General features: G+C 42.8%; 2 protein-coding genes across 9 annotated transcripts in view; both read left to right on the top strand.

Annotated features, from left to right (window-relative positions):
- ZNF532 (zinc finger protein 532) overlaps positions 1–7,139 on the top strand; it is a 108,537-nt gene extending 101,398 nt beyond the window's left edge. For 6 of the 8 annotated variants that reach the window (XM_046670953.1, XM_046670950.1, XM_046670952.1 and 3 more), the window contains 3 exons: positions 430–542; positions 2,589–2,736; positions 4,616–7,139. In XM_046670953.1, coding sequence (XP_046526909.1) covers positions 430–542; positions 2,589–2,736; positions 4,616–5,110 — 756 coding nt within the window. In that variant the 3' untranslated portion in view covers positions 5,111–7,139. The remainder of the gene's footprint in view (positions 1–429; positions 543–2,588; positions 2,737–4,615) is intronic. The other 2 variants (XM_046670954.1, XM_046670957.1) reach the window with 1 other exon arrangement.
- Positions 7,140–9,795: 2,656 nt separating this feature from the next.
- The window catches only part of LOC124244964 (O-acyltransferase like protein-like), a 67,130-nt gene continuing 59,738 nt past the window's right edge, over positions 9,796–17,187 (top strand). Inside the window, exons 1-2 of the mRNA XM_046672028.1 lie at positions 9,796–9,906; positions 15,512–15,620. Of these exons, the coding sequence (XP_046527984.1) occupies positions 9,796–9,906; positions 15,512–15,620 (220 nt within the window). The remainder of the gene's footprint in view (positions 9,907–15,511; positions 15,621–17,187) is intronic.

The following is a 17,187-nucleotide window of genomic DNA, read 5'->3' as shown; positions in this document are numbered from 1 at the left end:
GCTTACATATGCTTTCTAGATATAACACTACCTCATTGGGTGTTTACTGAAGAATTATGTTTTCGTATGTTATCTGCTTTTTTAAAAATAACATTTCTATCTCTTGCAAAGAAAATTTAGGTAATGTTTTCTCTTCAAATATCTGGGTGTTTGTGTTGAATCAAAAATGTAAGTGTTTTTGAGAAAAAAAATACATAATTTTTTACTCTTCTGATAAAGTTTACCCCGTTCTCTAGAAAGTAGCCCCTTCACGATTACCCCAGCCCTACCCTCCCTTTTTGTTACATTTTAAAAAGAACCTTCTAGTTTGGTTACTGTGTTGTTAAATAAGCATGATTAACTTAAGCTATCATGAAAGACTTCTTAGTTTTTAAAGCGTTTCTGGTTTTGTTCTCTCAGTGACTTTCTCTCTCCTTTCTCCTGATAAAGCAAATGAAGAAGCACCCTTGCCGCCAGTGTGACAAATCCTTCAGCTCCTCTCACAGCCTGTGCCGTCACAACCGGATCAAGCACAAAGGCATCAGGAAAGTTTATACCTGCTCGTAAGTTGTAGTTTCTAACGTGGAAGCACAGTGAAAGGAGTAAGCTGGAACTTCTCCAAGGTTTTTCGTATTTTGCCATTACTTTCTGCTCCACATCCTCTGCTCCAGTTTATAGATTTTGTTTCTTAAATATATTCTGTTTTGACATACAGTTTCTTGGTTGTAATGCTTAAAAATACTAAAGTAAAACGGAGCAGTTTCTTGCGTACCCTGTGTACATTCCTATGTTCTTATCTGTTATCCAGGCGTATGTATTTTATTACTGAGAATTTTGGAGAAGTGATTGATTTCCAGGTGCTTTTTGGTCTCTATACACACAGTGAGTTGCCAGCATTGGCGGGCTGATTTGGCTGGTTGATTTACTCCGTGGTTTGGAGCAGGCCCTGACAGAGCCCGGTCATGGAGTCAGTCCTAGGCTAGACCATTTGCCCCTTGGCTGCAGCCCACCACCTAATGCAGAGCAGCCTTTTCTCAGCACACACTGTTGGACCGTCATAGCACTCAGTGCATGGTCGTGAGTGACTTCTTTGTGTATTTGAAGATTAGAACTTGTTATATTATGGTTAGTGAAAAAACTTTATCACCCATTCAACTAGAACATGCCGAAAGTGAGTTGATATAACAAGGTCACTTACTTTAAGGCACTTCTCATAAAAGAGAGAGGACTAAAAGACCCAGAAGCCACGTGGTCAGTGTGTAGCGTGTGACCATGATGAAAGCAGGGCTCCGTGTACCATGTGGTCAGGAGGCGGTGAAGCTTGGCTGTTAGATCAGTGGGGCTTTACTGTGTCTTGGTTGGTTAGGGAAAATTTCTTGGGTAGGAAAATAGGGATGTAGACTCTCCTTCAATGACATTGAAGCTGGGAGTGATTCCGATGAGATGAGAACATTCCGTAAATAAAGTCTGTATGTTGAGACCACACTGAAAGCATCAGAGAATTTAGAAGAAAGCCCAGGACCGAGCAGATGAGAAGGAAGTCTGGCGAGGCCTAACCCCTCATCTGATGGGTTTTGTCTATTTCCTGGTGAAGTCAGTATCAAGCAGTAAAATGGGATTGTCCGGCTCCTTTCGTTTGTTCTTCGGTGTCGGTGCCGGCTCCTGTCACAGCCCCTGGAGAGGATCTCTAACCTGAAATCATCAGGGTTTGGGACCAATCATTATAACATCCTCAGAAGCCTTTTCAAAGGCAGCAAATGTGGTTCCGTGTCAGACCGTGAGGGACTTGTCATCCTCCTTCACTGTGATCTTCTTGGTGTCTGCCTTATAGTGTCTGTAATCACCAGGGTCATTAACTTTTTGTTTACCTGTTTTGGGCCCATTTTATTAAGAAAATGGTAAATTCATATCTTCTAAAAAAATTGTATTCATAATCTACAGGGGATTTTTGCACAAGATGAAATGGAAACTTAAATAATTGACCTGCTTTGGATATCTGTTCACCATTTTCTGTGTTTTAATCTACTGAATGAACACGTGTTTGAGTGCTGTGGTTATAATCACGCATACTGTGTTTGTGTTTTGATGCGGAATTTGACAGGGCTGGAGCCCCGTCTTCTCTTCCTGATGGCAGAGTGGCCCAGGATGGTTACCATCGGCAGGAAGGGTGAGGGAGGGACCTTCTTCGTATTAAGTGCCTCTCATGATGCAAATTCTGAAGGAACACTCTGAGTCATTGTAAAGAAAACTTTTGAAATTTAATATTCTCCTTTTTAAAATTAAAGCCATCTGGAATTATGAATTAATTATGAATACTTTAACCAAACCTAGAAAATAAATATTCCATCTGAACCAAATTAGGCTGGTCCTGTAAGGACACAAAAATTGACAGAAAACTCTTTACAAAAGCTGCGAAATTGTTTTTCACCAATTGGAAACTATGATTTATAGCAAGATGGCTATTTCGCTTTGGACCTTTGGTCTTCATACAGGTCATCTTGACCCTTCAGAGTGTACCGTCGGTGGTGAAGGTCTTTCAGCGACAAGTACCTTCTTCGGCATGAGTTACTTTTCGGCAAGTAGGTTATCTCCCTGTCTTGGCTCCACAGGCACTGCCCCGACTCCCGGCGTACCTTTACGAAACGGTTGATGCTGGAGAAGCATATCCAACTCATGCACGGTATTAAGGACCCGGACTTGAAAGAAATGGCAGAAGCCGCCAACGAGGAGGAGACCGAAATAAAAGAAGATACCAAGGTCAAACACTGCACTTGATCTCTTTGTAGTAAAAGTGTGTCAACTTGCTTTTCCCATGTGTTCTTTCCATTTAAATTTTCCTACAGTTACACAATTTTAAAAATTCAGGGGCTGGCCCTGTGGCTGAGTGGTTAAGTTCGCGTGCTCCGCTGCAGGCGGCCCAGTGTTTTGTCGGTTTGAATCCTGGGCGCGGACATGGCACTGCTCATCAAGCCACGCTGAGGCAGTGTTCCACATGCCCCAACTAGAAGGACCCACACGAAGAATGTACAACTATGTACCGGGGGACTTTGGGGAGAAAAAGGAAAAAAATGAAAAATCTTAAAAAAAAAAAAAAATTCAGACTATGCATAAAGGTATAAAATAATGGGTAATCTCCCTCTACACCCATTCTGACCTTTCATCTTGCTCCTATTAGGTTTCTTCTATATCCTTCCAAAAACAGCTTAGGGATCTCTTTACATTTATAGATTTTAAAATTTTATGTTGACTCATGGAAATTGTCTCTTAGCCAGAAGGAGTGTATAAAGCTAGATTCTTTTTCATTGGCAACATATCGGTTGTGAGAGGTACCTAATAAAAATTGATTCCTTTCAGCTTCTCTTTGTAACGATAAAAGATAACATGACAAATTCGTGCCTCGTTCTTACACCAGTGGATAGTGAACTTGAATCAGACAACAGGATACGTGATGACCTGTGTAAAGAGGTGTGTGTGCAGGTGCTTTTAGAGTTAAAGCAACAGTTGAGCAGACGTTGTAGAGACGTCTTTCATTGGCACTGTGCTGCATCTGGAATGTACCTGGTAAAAGCGGCTGTGTGCTTCAAGGAGTTAACCACTGAGTAGAGCCTCGTTAGGATACAAGTCAGACTAGTGTCGCATTGAACTGTAATCCCTTCCCTCGAGTAATGGCGGGGGGCGGGGTGGCAGGTGAAATAAACAGTGTAGGTGCAGAGGCAGCTTCTGGTCCAGGCCGCGTGTGAGTGGTGCCCTGTGAACAGGCCCGAAAGGGAGTAGGGAGGAGTGAGTGTTCTTTTGGCTTGGGTTTTTGGAGAGCTAGAAGTGAGGGGATTTGATGTGGGTCGGACCTGGAAAGCTGGAAAGGAAAGAGGAAGGCATGGCCAGCGGGGGAAGGGGTCTGCTGATGGCGAGGGGGCAGGAAAGGGCAGTCCCTCCAGGTGAGTCCCCACTGGCTCTCCATCTTAGTCAAAGAAAAAGCACAAGTCCCTGACATTTTCTCTCACACAAGGTGCTTTTCAGTCCGTCCGCCCCCTGCCTCTCCCTGGCCTCGTGTCCGCACACAGCTGGTCACCTGCTCCAGCCCCACTGGCCTCCCTGCTGTCCCCTGAGCACACAGGCCAGCTCCCACCTCGGCCTTTGCACGCACAGCTCTGCATGTCTGGACCCTTCCCCTGACGTGGGGGCACATGGCTCGCACCATGGCTGCGACAGGCCTCTGTTCCGATGTCAACTATCACCAAGGCCGTCCCTGACCGAGCCACGTGACCTAACAGCCATCCCCTCTCCTGTGTCCTGGTTTGTTTCCGTGTGTCTGACACACTGTAGATTGACTCCTTTGTTTTCATCCTGCTCCACTGGAGCCTTCCTCCCCTGAAGGCTGGGGCTCGTTTGGTCATGCTTGCCCACTGGCCGGAGCGATGCCTGGTCACACGGGAACTCCGCTCACTTTTGCGGGGTGGATGAAAGGTGTGAGCATGGGGTGCAGTGGCAGATGCGCAGCTGTAAGAAAACCCAGATCCCGCAGCTCCCAGGACACGTCTTCCCAGCGGCTCTGGAGTCCGAGAGAGCTGATCGTTTTATCACCCACACAGCAGACGGGTTTCAGTTGTGTCATCTGTTGTTTTTCTTCTTCTCAAAGGTTCCCAGTCCCAAGCGGAAGTTGGAAGAACCAGTTTTGGAGTTCAGACCTCCCAGAGGAGCAATTACTCAGCCACTGAAAAAGCTAAAGATAAACGTTTTCAAGGTTCACAAGTGTGCTGTGTGTGGCTTCACCACCGAAAATCTGCTGCAGTTCCACGAACACATCCCTCAGCACAAGTCGGACGGCTCCTCCCACCAGTGCCGCGAGTGCGGCCTCTGCTACACGTCGCACGTCTCCCTGTCCAGGCACCTCTTCATCGTGCACAAGCTGAAGGAGCCGCAGCCGGTGTCCAAGCAGAACGGGGCCGGAGAGGACAGTCAGCAGGAGAACAAGCCCAGCCACGAGGACGACGCGGCCGACGGCGCAGCGTCAGACAGAAAGTGCAAAGTGTGCGCCAAAACGTTCGAAACGGAAGCTGCCTTAAATGCTCACATGCGGACACACGGCATGGCCTTCATCAAATCCAAAAGAGTGAGCTCAGCTGAGAAATAGCCACGGACCTCCCCACGGAGAACCCCTGTCCACATTGGAATAAAAAGGACATTTTTGTTACAAAAAGTCTGCAGAATAATCGAGTTAACAGTCCTGTCTAGGCTGTTGCAATATACTCTCCTTCAGTGTACCTTCACCTCGTCGTGTATATCCTCGATAAGTATTAAAACAGTATTTGAGTTTAAAAGAGTTTGTATATATTTAAATGAATAACTTTTTATACTCTTTGTTACATGTTTGTATCAGTATTTAGTGGAAAATGTTTTTTTTTTTTTTTCTTTCCAGGTTAGAATTTTTCTTTTTGTACTGTTTCTTTAAAACAGAGTTCTTAGTTACAGGGGCAGTTCCTGAATTCAAATAAACCATTTTGTATGTTACAGATTTGAATGGGTTAACTAATTACAGGCTAAGATAATGCCTTTTTTAGTGTTTTTAATTTTTAGAATTCACTACATAAATTGTAGGTGATTGTGGGTCTCAAAACACTAGGGACTTTTAAGTGTCTTAGCACCATCCTCAACGTGCCTGCTCTAAGTCTGGGGGTGCGCGTTTCTGACGTGACCGCACTCTGCGTGTGGCATTTTTTCCAGGCCACACCAAACAGTGTTTAAAGCAGCCTTGCAGGTAGCTTCTTTCCCGGTGGTGGATAAAAACTTAGGCCAGAAATCCAGCAAGGAATGTGGATTTCCTTAATTCCATCTTCGAACGGGAGGAAGGGTATTATTCTAAAGGGAAAAAACGGGGGCTGGCGGTTTTCTCAGCAAATTTGCAAGGCTAGCTTATAGAGCACAAGGAGATAAAGTTACGAAAGGGCTGGACTACTGTAAAAGTTACAAATATATAGTTAGATCAATAGGTTTATATAGTCAAGTTTTTGTCATGTAATTTATTAACTGTTACAAAGACACAACTAAAGATATCAAGTATTTCTCTGGCTCTTGACAGGAAAAAAAAAAATCACAGTTGACTTAACCCTTTGCTGTCTAAAGAGTTGGCGTTTCCTTTTCTGGGTGCTACTGCCAAACGTTCTGGTACTTAGAGTTGGGATGCACAACTTCAACCACCGACTTATCGATGCAGCTGCCTGCGCATCGCGATTGGCCGTTCAATTAAGCACTGAGCCACCTGGGTTTAGTTCGGTCATTTCAATAAGTATCTTTCATATCGGTAGTTCTGCTTTATTGAAGTGCAGCAGAGGTACTCTTCTGTCCCTTCCGTTTATAGTTCTCTGGGAGAGTTATATTTTTTGGGTTTCGTTTTGTGTTTTCTTTTGCATTTTATATCTTGTATTTATCCCTGAACATGTTTTGTACTTTTTTTTTTTTTAAAGAAAAGAAATTCTTTTGTGTATATATAGATACTTGCATGATATACTGTAGTCAACGTTCGGTTCCTCAAAAGGTCTTGCTGCTGTCAGGTGTGGTGCACTACATCCATCATAACTGTATTAAACACATTTCATATGTAAATAAACGTGGGACATTTGGCCCTTGTGCTTCTGTGAGAGAGTTATTGATGGTGGGTCTCTGACGTTTTCATGAAGTTTAGGAAGTGATTAATCACAGGGACAGGCTACAGGATATTGCAAAATTCTTCCCACTCAGAAGAAGGGCATATTCGTTCTCATTAGCAATTGGCGGTTTTGTCACATTCTTGTTGACTCCTATCAGTCCATCGGTATAATCCGAGGGCGTGATTAAGTGTTCCTCAACTTGAAATTCAGTTTCTGTTACTTGTTATATTTATACTTGTATTTCCCTAAGTTGTATTCATAGCACTTTCCTATGTTTCTGCATTTGAACCTTGCAATAAACCTGTGCGGTGGGCTGCAGGTCTTAATAGCCTAGTTCTACAGTTGAGGAAGCTGAGCTCAGATACGTTCTTTGCCTCAGCCCTCATAGCTGGGAAGTGGCTTTGCATCTTAGAACCCAGATATTCTTGCTCTCAACCCAGTGCTCGCCTGTGTGTTCATGTACATATTGACAAATACTCACTTATTCAACAAATAAAATGTATGTGCAAAACACGATACTAGAATTTTTGTTTGTGGCACTAATGTCTTTTATAAGATAACCGGAAAGTCTGTCTAAAACACCCAAAAATGCTTGGTAATATGAAATTAGCATCTATTAAATGCCTAGTTGAGCATCCAAGAAAGTTTTTTAAAAATGCCCACAGGTCCAAGATGAAGAAGAAACTGAAATACAGGGTAGAAAAGCAGCATACCATGCTGTAGCCCTGGGAGGAAATTCGGATGGTTCAACTGAAGAGAGAATCGGTGTACTGGAAGATAGATCGTGAAGAAATTACCTGGAATACAGCACAGAGATAAAGAGATGAAATATATGAAAGAGGTTAGAAGTCAAAAAGGACGAAATGTGAAGATCTAACAAGTTTTATATGAGTTCCAGAAAGCGGGAATAGAATTTAGGAAGGGCTAGCATGGAAGATTCTTAGCCGTTAATGAAAGACATGAATATTTGGGTTAACTTGGTGAATGCAGAACAAAAATCCACACTAGGACTTGTGAATTCTACGCAGTCTTCATTAGCTGTAGATGCTGTGTGGTTGTAGATGTGGGCATTTGAGAAACGGGACCTAATCAGATTAAAGGCAGAAAACGGGCCTGCTCAGTGAGTTCTTAGGAAGCCGATTTCCTCTGTTTAGTGGGGAGGTACGAGCTGAGGCTGACAGTGTAAGCTTGTGCCAAGTTGTAAAAAGCCTTGAAGGACAGACTAAGGGGTTTGTACTCTGATAGAGATGAGTTATTTGGACAGGGGAGTGACATAACCATATGAATTGGTGACAGTGTTTAGAATGGGTGGTGGGAGAGTGTATCAATCAGCATAAGTTATGCTATAGTTACAACCCTATATCTTAATGACTTATGACAAGACTGAGTACTTGTTTACATTTGATATCCATTGAGGGTTGACTGCGACAAGTGCCATTAAATGCTCTGGCCCAGAAGTGACAAGGGGTCACTTCTCACAGCTCATTGGCCAAAACCAGTTACATGTTCCTATGTAATCACAAGGAGGCCAGGAAGAGTGATTCTACCATGTGCCCAGAAGGCTGAAAATACTTGAACAGCATAAATGACCATCACAGGAATAAGGTGTAAGTCGGTGTGGCTGTGGTGCTAATGCAGTAGTGCATGTGGGCGTGCAGACTCGACCGAGGAGAGGAGGCTTGGAGAGAGGCTGCAGTTGTGGGTGGCATTTCAGAAGTAGTATTGTGAGGATTTTGTGTGGTGGGATACAGAGAAAGAGGATAAGTCTGATTGGAAAGTTCAAACCTAGGTGATTTCTGAAATAGATTTTTTTTCAAGGTTTAGATTACTTACATAGAAATATGAAAGAGCTAGTTACGGGGAAGCTTGTGCTTTAGATATACATACGAGATAGGTTCTTGTTTGAACGCGTCTGGTTGGATGATGTTATTTTATCAATAACTGAGTAACAGTGATGCATAAAGAAGGATGCCAGCAAGGTGATAAGAACTTATAACATGAGAAAAAGGAAAATGTGGGCTTAGACTCCATGGCATAAATCACTTCTTCCTCCCAAACACATTTTCAGCAAATTCCTGACTCCTACTCGAGTAAGTATTCTGAAGAACAGCTGTTCCACCCTAAAGCCCTGGTGGGTGCTTCTCTCCAGGGTCAGTGGGCTGGTGAGTTCCATCCCAGGATCTTTGACCAACAGGGAGATTTCCTGTTGGAAACTTGGGCCAAGATTAGTGTATTATTTCATGTTAAAATATTCATCATGCTGTGAGCACTGTTTTTTAATGCCTACTTGGAAGGGGATAAAAGGAAAATGTGTTTGAAGAACTTCATAAAATATGACTTAAAGGAACCACTCATCTATCCCAAAGAATGGTCTGAAAATAGAGAGGGGTGTGCTGAGTGTGGGATGCTATTTATGCCATTTAGTTACACGCAAACACACACACACTTTGCAAATCAGATGCTCTAAGGATCCCAGAGTGTAGCTCTTAGTGTTAAGCATGCATCTTCTAAATAAGGAACCTAGATTAGTTACCTTAAAAACATGGCTCCCGCTTAGGCATAAGTCGTTCTTTGCTTAAATGGATCCTTCAACCTTCTTGTTTACTTGGAGTTTCTTTTTGCAATTAGGGGCCTCACATCCCTACAGAGTTAATCGTAAACCTTTGCTATATGACAATGTGAACTTAATCTCTGCAAAGAGCCTCTCTTCTGATTATTAGAAGCTTCTGTACTAGCCAGTTGTACTTCTGTAGTCACCGTCACCCCCAAACCATTTATTTTGAATAGCCCAGCCTTGGTCCACATGATTTGGGTGTGAGGCTGAATTTGAGACTTGGCTACTGTCAGTCTTCCCTGTAAAAGAGAGCATTCTCTTTTCACATCCATTTTCCCCTCCCTGCTGTCCTGATTTTGGTGAACATTTTAGTAAGGACTCAGTACATTTGATGGTAAAACTTTCATCATCTTAGCCTATATATTTCTGGGATTTTGCTCACTCGCATTTGCTGCCTTTGTTGGGAAGGCAGATGTGAGGGAGCCCAGCATTAGATCCTGTGTGAATTAGGGTTCTAGCAGGAAACGATAGCACACTAGAAAATGTTTAAAGAAATTAAGGGCCTATATATGGAGCTGTGGGCTGGAACAAGGGATGTTGAGGCACCCAGGGACTAGCATGGTGGGGAGCCGTTACTACCCTCAGGTCTGCCGAGAGGGGTGGAGTTGGAGCCTGGAACAGGGACCTCTAGATGAGAGCCAGAGCCAGAGACACAGTGAAGCCAAGAGGGTGTGGGAGGGAAATGACAAAGAAGCTGTTTCCTCACACTTGAAGATTTCCTGCCCACACCTCCCACTGGCCAAAGCCAAATAAAACCTAGAGGACAAGGAAGCCCCAGTAATAGTCTGTAATGTCCATGAGCTGGGCACAGCACAGGGTGAATGATGATCTCGGGTACCGGGTGGGAGACATGATGCTCACAGACACCCAGCATGCGCTTTTGGAAGTATGTGCTCTATACTGGTAATATTGTCGATGTGCATTTTACCCCTGATAGGCAGGCTGTTAGCTGGAAAAGTGTACTCTAGAATCCACATTTACCTTTTCTTTCTAATTACCTTACCAGGTTTATCCTGGAATTATACCCTTTCCCTAGTGGTTATTTTTACTTAAGGAAACAGAATAGCATTTCCCAGAAAATATTCTTTGCTAGTTTCCAAATTCAATTTATGAGGTTAGTTCTGACTCATAAAGCAGCACTATTTATAATGTTTCATAGTATTTAAAGGAACTGATTATTCAATTTGCTTTGCTATTTTATTGCAAGCTGCTTATCCTTGAGCTTTTCTACAGTTACAATTGTAAATTACACTACCATGGCAGGTCTGTTTCTCAACACAATCCTTTGCAAGACTATATTTTTATCTAAGGGAGAGCTATAATTATAGTCTGCCATTCACACCTCCAACTCAGTTCCAGAAAGTGTGGGTTTAGCCCAAGAGTAATTTTCTGACCTTCAGGTTAAGTCAAATTTAATTGGATTGGTTATTTCTGGATAATAAACATTTAGTTGATGAAAAAGAACAAGGAAGGCATAGATCTGATTGGAGAGGATGGTGCGATGTTGACAAGAGTCGGGAGAAAGCAGAGTGCAAGGGCCAAAGGGAACGACTCTATTTGGGAAGGGTAGAAGATATTTCTCCAAGCAGGAGTAGTGGACCTTTATCTTGATTTTGTCACTTCAGCATCTGATCCCCTTCCAGGATTGGGGAATCTGCCGTTGTATGAATCTCAGGAGGAGAGGGATCTTGCTTCCTACTCCAGAAACCAAAAGGTCACTCTTCATGACCCCTAGCCGCCTAATGTCAGGCATGGGATGACCAATACGTGGCCAAAATGATGCTCTTGCTTTGACTCTCTAGTAGGTGATACAAAGAAGCAGGGACAGTTTAATTCATTCATTCTAGTGGCGTGGTGGCAATAGTCATAGTGATTGTAGATGGAGAGTGACCTTGTGAATTGCACTGGTTGGTCAGGGAAAGGGAAGGACCGAGATCTGGGAGGAAAGAATGTGGACATTCCTCCGCATCTCTGCTCACTGGGGAATCAGTCTGCCTTCAAGGAACCACCGAACCATCTTGAACCTAGGGAGTGCTGACATCATGGTGGGACATTCCAAAGCTCAGCCTCTTGCTTCCCTCTGAATAAGACACCAGCCAAACAACATGATACTATCAGTTATTTTAGATGAGACTTACCAAGATAAGCAGAAGTGTGTGCCTTTCAATAGCCGTGAGACCCCAGCAGACCTTCCATCCCCAACATCTGGTCACTTCACCAACCTCATCTCCTACCACTTCTTCCCACCTCCACCTCACTCCCTCCTATTGTTCCTTTAATACGCTAGTCACATTCCCTTCATGGGACCTGGCACTTGCTGTTCCCTCTGCCTAGAATGTTCTTCCCTCTGTAGTTATTCCCATGTGGGCTTTTTTTCTTCTTTCCAGTTGGCTCAGAGAGCCCTTGCAGGTCACCTGACTAAGATGTGCCCGAACCCACCAATGGCCCACACCCGCTTCACTGCTCTCCATTTCTTTACTCTGCATTATTTCTCTCCCTAGGACTTATCACTCCTGACGTTGTATGCTTATTTGTTAACTGACTGCCATCCTCTGGATAAATGTCCTGAGCTGTTCCAGGAACACTGCCTGCTTTCTGATCTGCCATTTCCTCTCATTGCAAGAGGCGTTTTCATTTTGCAGCCTGAGAGCAGCAGATATTAGTTACATTTTCCCCATCAGCTTGATCCTTATTCTTGTCAACAAAGACAAATCCTTGTTTTCTCAAACCCATTGCCAAACGATGAGAGGCCTAATGCTCTTTCCTTCCCCATAGAGCTAGTTACGTGAATAAAATGCCTGCGGCATTAATAATAGCGTCAGCTAGCTGGTTGCTGCTGCCTCAGGAATGATGAAGACCTGCTTTCAGCGAAGGAAGGTGTTATTTATTTTCGTGTCCTATTTTTACACCCGGCACATGCCCTGCATAAAACAGGTGCCTACAATGTCTTCATAAATCACCTGAGTCTCCCTGAACCTTGACTAGTCATAATTTTATTTCTCAGGAGTTGGGACAAATTAGTGGGATCTTGAGCTATTAATTACACAAAAGTAAGATTCTCTTTTTTCCTTTTTGTTTAGATAATATTTGAAAATCATTGTAGGTCAGTTTTATTACTAATGATTTTTTTTTTAAAGCCAGAATCAGTCACTTTTCCATTTTTTTCCCCCCCAAAGCACCAGTACACAGTTGTACATCCTAGTTGTAATTCCTTCTAGTTCTTCCAAGTGGGACGCTGCCACAGCATGGCTGGATGAGCGGTGTGTAGGTCTGCACCCAGGATCTGAACTGGAGAACCCCAGGCCACTTAAGCTGAGCACACGGAATTAAGCACTCAGCCACAGGGCCAGCCCCACTAATGATTAACACGTGGATATATATTCTCATTATTTTTTTTCTAGTTGAGAAAAGATGTATTTAACACTGAATTATAAAGCAATATTATTCTTATTTTTGATAACTATACACCATCAACAACTGTCTAGGAAATAAATCCAGATTTCAGAGGTTTTTCTGTTTAATCACTCCTAAATATTCAAATTACCTAAACTTCCTGTGTTTTCAATCCTCCCCCTCCCCCAGCTTTTTTTAACATAGAGTCAAGCACAGGGCGCATTTGGAATTGCGAGCTCTAATGCTAACGAATATTTTTTGTGACTCAAGAGCTCTAATGTAATACTGGGAAACAACTGTGCGAGGTAGGCTGATCTTACAATTTTATGATTTTACAGACGGGGAAATTGAACCAGCTTCTGACAGAGCCAGGACTTGAAGCCTGGTTTCTGGTGCCAAATTAAGTTCCTTTTTTAGTGCAAGTTATTGCTTTCTCTATATAATTCCAGGTTGGATGTTCTCTTTCATTTTTTGCATTGAACTTTCAATTTCTCCTTCAATTTAAGAATATCCTCCGAGGTGCATCATAACAACCAAGGCGTTAATGGCAGAAAATAATTTTGAAGGTAAACTCAGAGGTTGGAGGGGTAGAGAAGACCTTAAAAGTCGTTTGTATCAGGACCATCTGATGCTAAATCTTGTAACACCCACATGCAACGTTCAACCACTATTTGAACACCTCCAAACTTCGAGACCTCTATACTATTTGCAAGAGCCCAGGTCATCTTTGGGTACTTTTGACTATTAGAAAGTTCTTTATTATTGTTTTAAAACTGCCCCTTTGTAACTTGGATCTAATGGCCTTTTTTTTTCAAGGACCTATTTGCCCAGTAGCACTTTAACTATTTCAGCTGTGTGCCTGAATCTTTTTTCTTTAGGCCAATAACAATGACAGAGAGTAATAATAAATTACCACAATAGCTTCTGTTTATTAAGGGTTTACTACAGGTCAGACACTGCAAGGCCTCCTTGTATATACATTATCTGGGTGTCTGGTATATATATTATCATCTGCCAGGTGTAGTAACTGTTTAGAATATAAAGATAATAATAGCTAGTATGTTTGAGTTTTTATGATGGGCCATTTTAAATATACGTATTTTAAATATATTAGTATTTGAAATACATTATTTTAAATAGTATTTCAAATATATTATTTAAATCTTAAAACGATTCCAAAAGGTAGAGACTATTGTTATCCTAATTTTCCAGATGAAGTCGTTGAGGTCGCGAGACTGCCCCAGCTCACAGGGTAGTTATTTAGTGTCAGCTTTGGCTCTTGGCCGTTACATAGACCACCTCCAGGAAAGCCCAGGTAGATGAAAAGAGCACAGCGCCTGCCCTCAGGATGCTTCCAGGCTGTAAGGAGGGAGGAACGCAGTGTAAGGAGGTGAAGAGAGGATGCGAGGCGATTAGGGAGCATGGAGAATTGACACTTATCCTCACCCAAGGGGAAGCCCAGGGGAGCTTCCTGGAAGAGTCAACACCTACTTAGAAGAGTAAGTAGAGTAGGTAAGTAATGCCCAGGAAGAGGCAGGCTTGGGGAAGGACACTGGGGACAGAGGTGACAGCGTGCAAGGAAGGGTGCTCTTGTCTGAATGTGTCCTCCCAAATCCATATGTTGAAATCCTAACCCCCAGAGATGACATACTGGGAGATGGGGACTTTGGGAGGAGATCAGGCCCTGAGGGTGGAGCCCTCATGAGTGGGATTCATTTTGTTATAAAGGAGACCCTACAGAGATCCTTCACCCCTTCCAGCCGGTGAGGACACAGAGAGAAGGTGCCAGCTATGACCCTGGAAGACGGCCTTCACCGGAACAGGACCGTGCCAGCACCTTGATCACAGACTTCCAGCCTCCAGAACTGTGACAAGTAAATTTCTGTTGTTTGTAAGCCACCCAGTCTGTGGTCTTTTGCTATTGCAGCCCCTACGGACTCAGACAAAGGGTATCGGTCTGGGATGCTAGAGGCTGCTGGGAAGCCAATGAGCAGCAGGAAGTACAACTGAGTCACGGCCAGCCACAGGTGTGGACGTGTTCTGGCAGTGTAAACAAGATTTGCATCATATTTTAAATATAGTTAGGGAGGTGACTATTTAAAGAAAGCGTTTCTGGAAAGAAAATATTTACACCGGGAGAAATCCAGAGCCACACATTTTACATTTTCTTAAAGTAGATGAACACCGTTACGCTGGTCTTTTTTTGTCAGCATCATTTCCTTTCCAGGATTCGTGTTCTAAGCCTCCATGTGAGGATGCGTGTGCTTATATGTAACACAGCAATACTGTGGCTTTCCATGAGGGAGTTCACCACTCCCACACCTATGTCGCATTCAAAGCCCAGCAAACACATTAACGGATGCAGAAAATATCCAGATGATCATGGAGAAGCCTTACTTTGCTTATCATTTATTCGAATGTTTTATAGGTTGGATTCGTAATCATTCTTGGGCAAAAAACAAATATTGCCACTTAGCCTCCTCTGCATACTTTTTAAACCCAGAGATATACACAAGCCCGTCTAACTGGAAAAAATCTAGCCTTCTCCGTGTTAGCTGGAAATGTTAATCTGCATAACTAAAGGAAGCCAGGTGGCCAGCGGCCCCCACATCCGTAGCCGGTTTTACTCAATAATAACAAGTTGTATGTCAATCGGTTTCCATGGTTTGTTCCTCTTGGCTGCTCTGCAGGTGGCTGAGGAGACACAGCTTGTTTCTGCATGTTAAGGAGCAAGCGATGTCACATTTTCCCTCAACACGTTATCAACTAGCGTTTCATAAATATAGGGCTCTTTGTCTGAGAGGGGAGTTTTATCCTGACAGGTTAAGGGACGATGATGGTCCTGACTTTACTGTTTAGTCTGCTGTCTTTTCAATTTCAGTTACCTTTTGTTTCTTCCGCCAGAAACATTTCTCTCAAGTGCATGCAAGACACTGAGGAATTCCTTTCTGATCTGAATTCAGTGAAGCCCAAAGAATACGCTCTAAGAAGTAAGTAGGTTTTCCTGGCCCTTGGGGTAGGTGAACACAGGGCAGTCTGAGGTTCGTGCTGGAGCATTCTAGAAAAACTCTTGAGAGTTAAAAACACAGAACCAAACGGGGAAGACAAATGAGCCTTAATTTACAAATTGCACCAGGAATCAAGGAGGGAGGAGGAATTTTTATTGCAGAAGGCAACAGAGGAAGTGGTATGAATTCTAGCCAGAAGGAATCTCGTGAGGGCCAACCTCTTAATAAGACAAGAATTGTTTATAAATTGTGTGATGCTGTTTACTATTGTTGAAGTTGATAGTATTTCACTGTCGTATGAGATTGCTTACTTTATTTCATCTTCTAGACATTTAGTCTGCTTTTGATAATGAATTGCTTCATTATTCAGGGAACGAGTCTTGCCCGTTATGTGTTTGCTAGTAAATTCTAGGAGTGTGTTGGTGAATGTCCCGGCTCAAGCTGGAAGATGTTCCACTGTAGCCAAAACTTTTTCTTTGCATATGATCTGGAAGGACTTTAGGCTGCCAGAATTTTTTTTTTTGTCAGTTTCCCAAAATTATTCTCACAATTAAAGGGACACAAAATTTCCTGCCAGAAAGAGGCAGGAAATCAGATTTGCTTTCAGAGGGGTAATCTCTCAGGGAGAATGATTTGTTGATGATGCTGATGGACACCACCACCGAGGAAAATGTAAAAACTCACTCTTTCCAAAGCCAGAAAAACGATCATGGCAATTTCCACTTACATTTTGAACACATGACTAATATTTTGTCTTGGGAAACAGCAAAAATATATGTCATAAATATAGACAAGTTTTGATCTAATATTGGGTAGTTCAAAATAGTACACGATTTGAAGCATTTGCCTTTCTACACTGGATTAATTCTCCTAATATTTAATGAAATGGTAGGAAAATATAAATCCACCTAATTCAATAGCCATCTTCAAGTCCCATTTTGGAATTGATTATGTTTTGCTACAACACTTGGTGATATTGACAGGGAACATTCTGGCAAACCCCAGCCAAATAAGCTGGCCAAGAAAAATCCAGAAGGTGCAATGACTGGTTTAGATTTCTGGTGATGAGGAGGTGGCACATATTGCCATTGTTAGTCATAGCCTTGTTAGTTCTTTATTTGCCCTAAAATGTCCCCTAGTCATGCACCAATGATGGTCCATCTGTAGGGGCCTGAAAACTGAAATTTTCTTTTTTCAGTTAAAAAATTTTCCCCAAGGTGAATGGTCCAAGAAAGAATTGAGTGATTTACATAAATGGGATAGATGACCGTTACTTAATTTAATAGATGAATGCTGCCATCTGTAGTTGTTTTAACTGATTTTCATTCTAATGTACCAAAAACACTGGATGTCGTTGCTTTGACATTTTGCCTGAGATTTTTAGCACAGCACGTGGTTCTGACCTCCATTCTCACCATGGTTTTCCTGACAGTCGTGTGGGTGGAAAAATAGTAAGAGTCAGCATTTAGAGAGTACTGTACATGGCAGGCCCGCCCCCAGCCCTGTGCAGGAGTGGTCTCATTTAGCCCTCCTGCGGGGAGGGTGTTAT

This window comes from Equus quagga, chromosome 9, assembly GCF_021613505.1.
Source record: "Equus quagga isolate Etosha38 chromosome 9, UCLA_HA_Equagga_1.0, whole genome shotgun sequence".
Lineage (NCBI taxonomy): Eukaryota > Metazoa > Chordata > Mammalia > Perissodactyla > Equidae > Equus > Equus quagga.
Note: the sequence above shows the minus strand (reverse complement) of the source record. Positions and strands in the feature narration are given on the sequence as shown.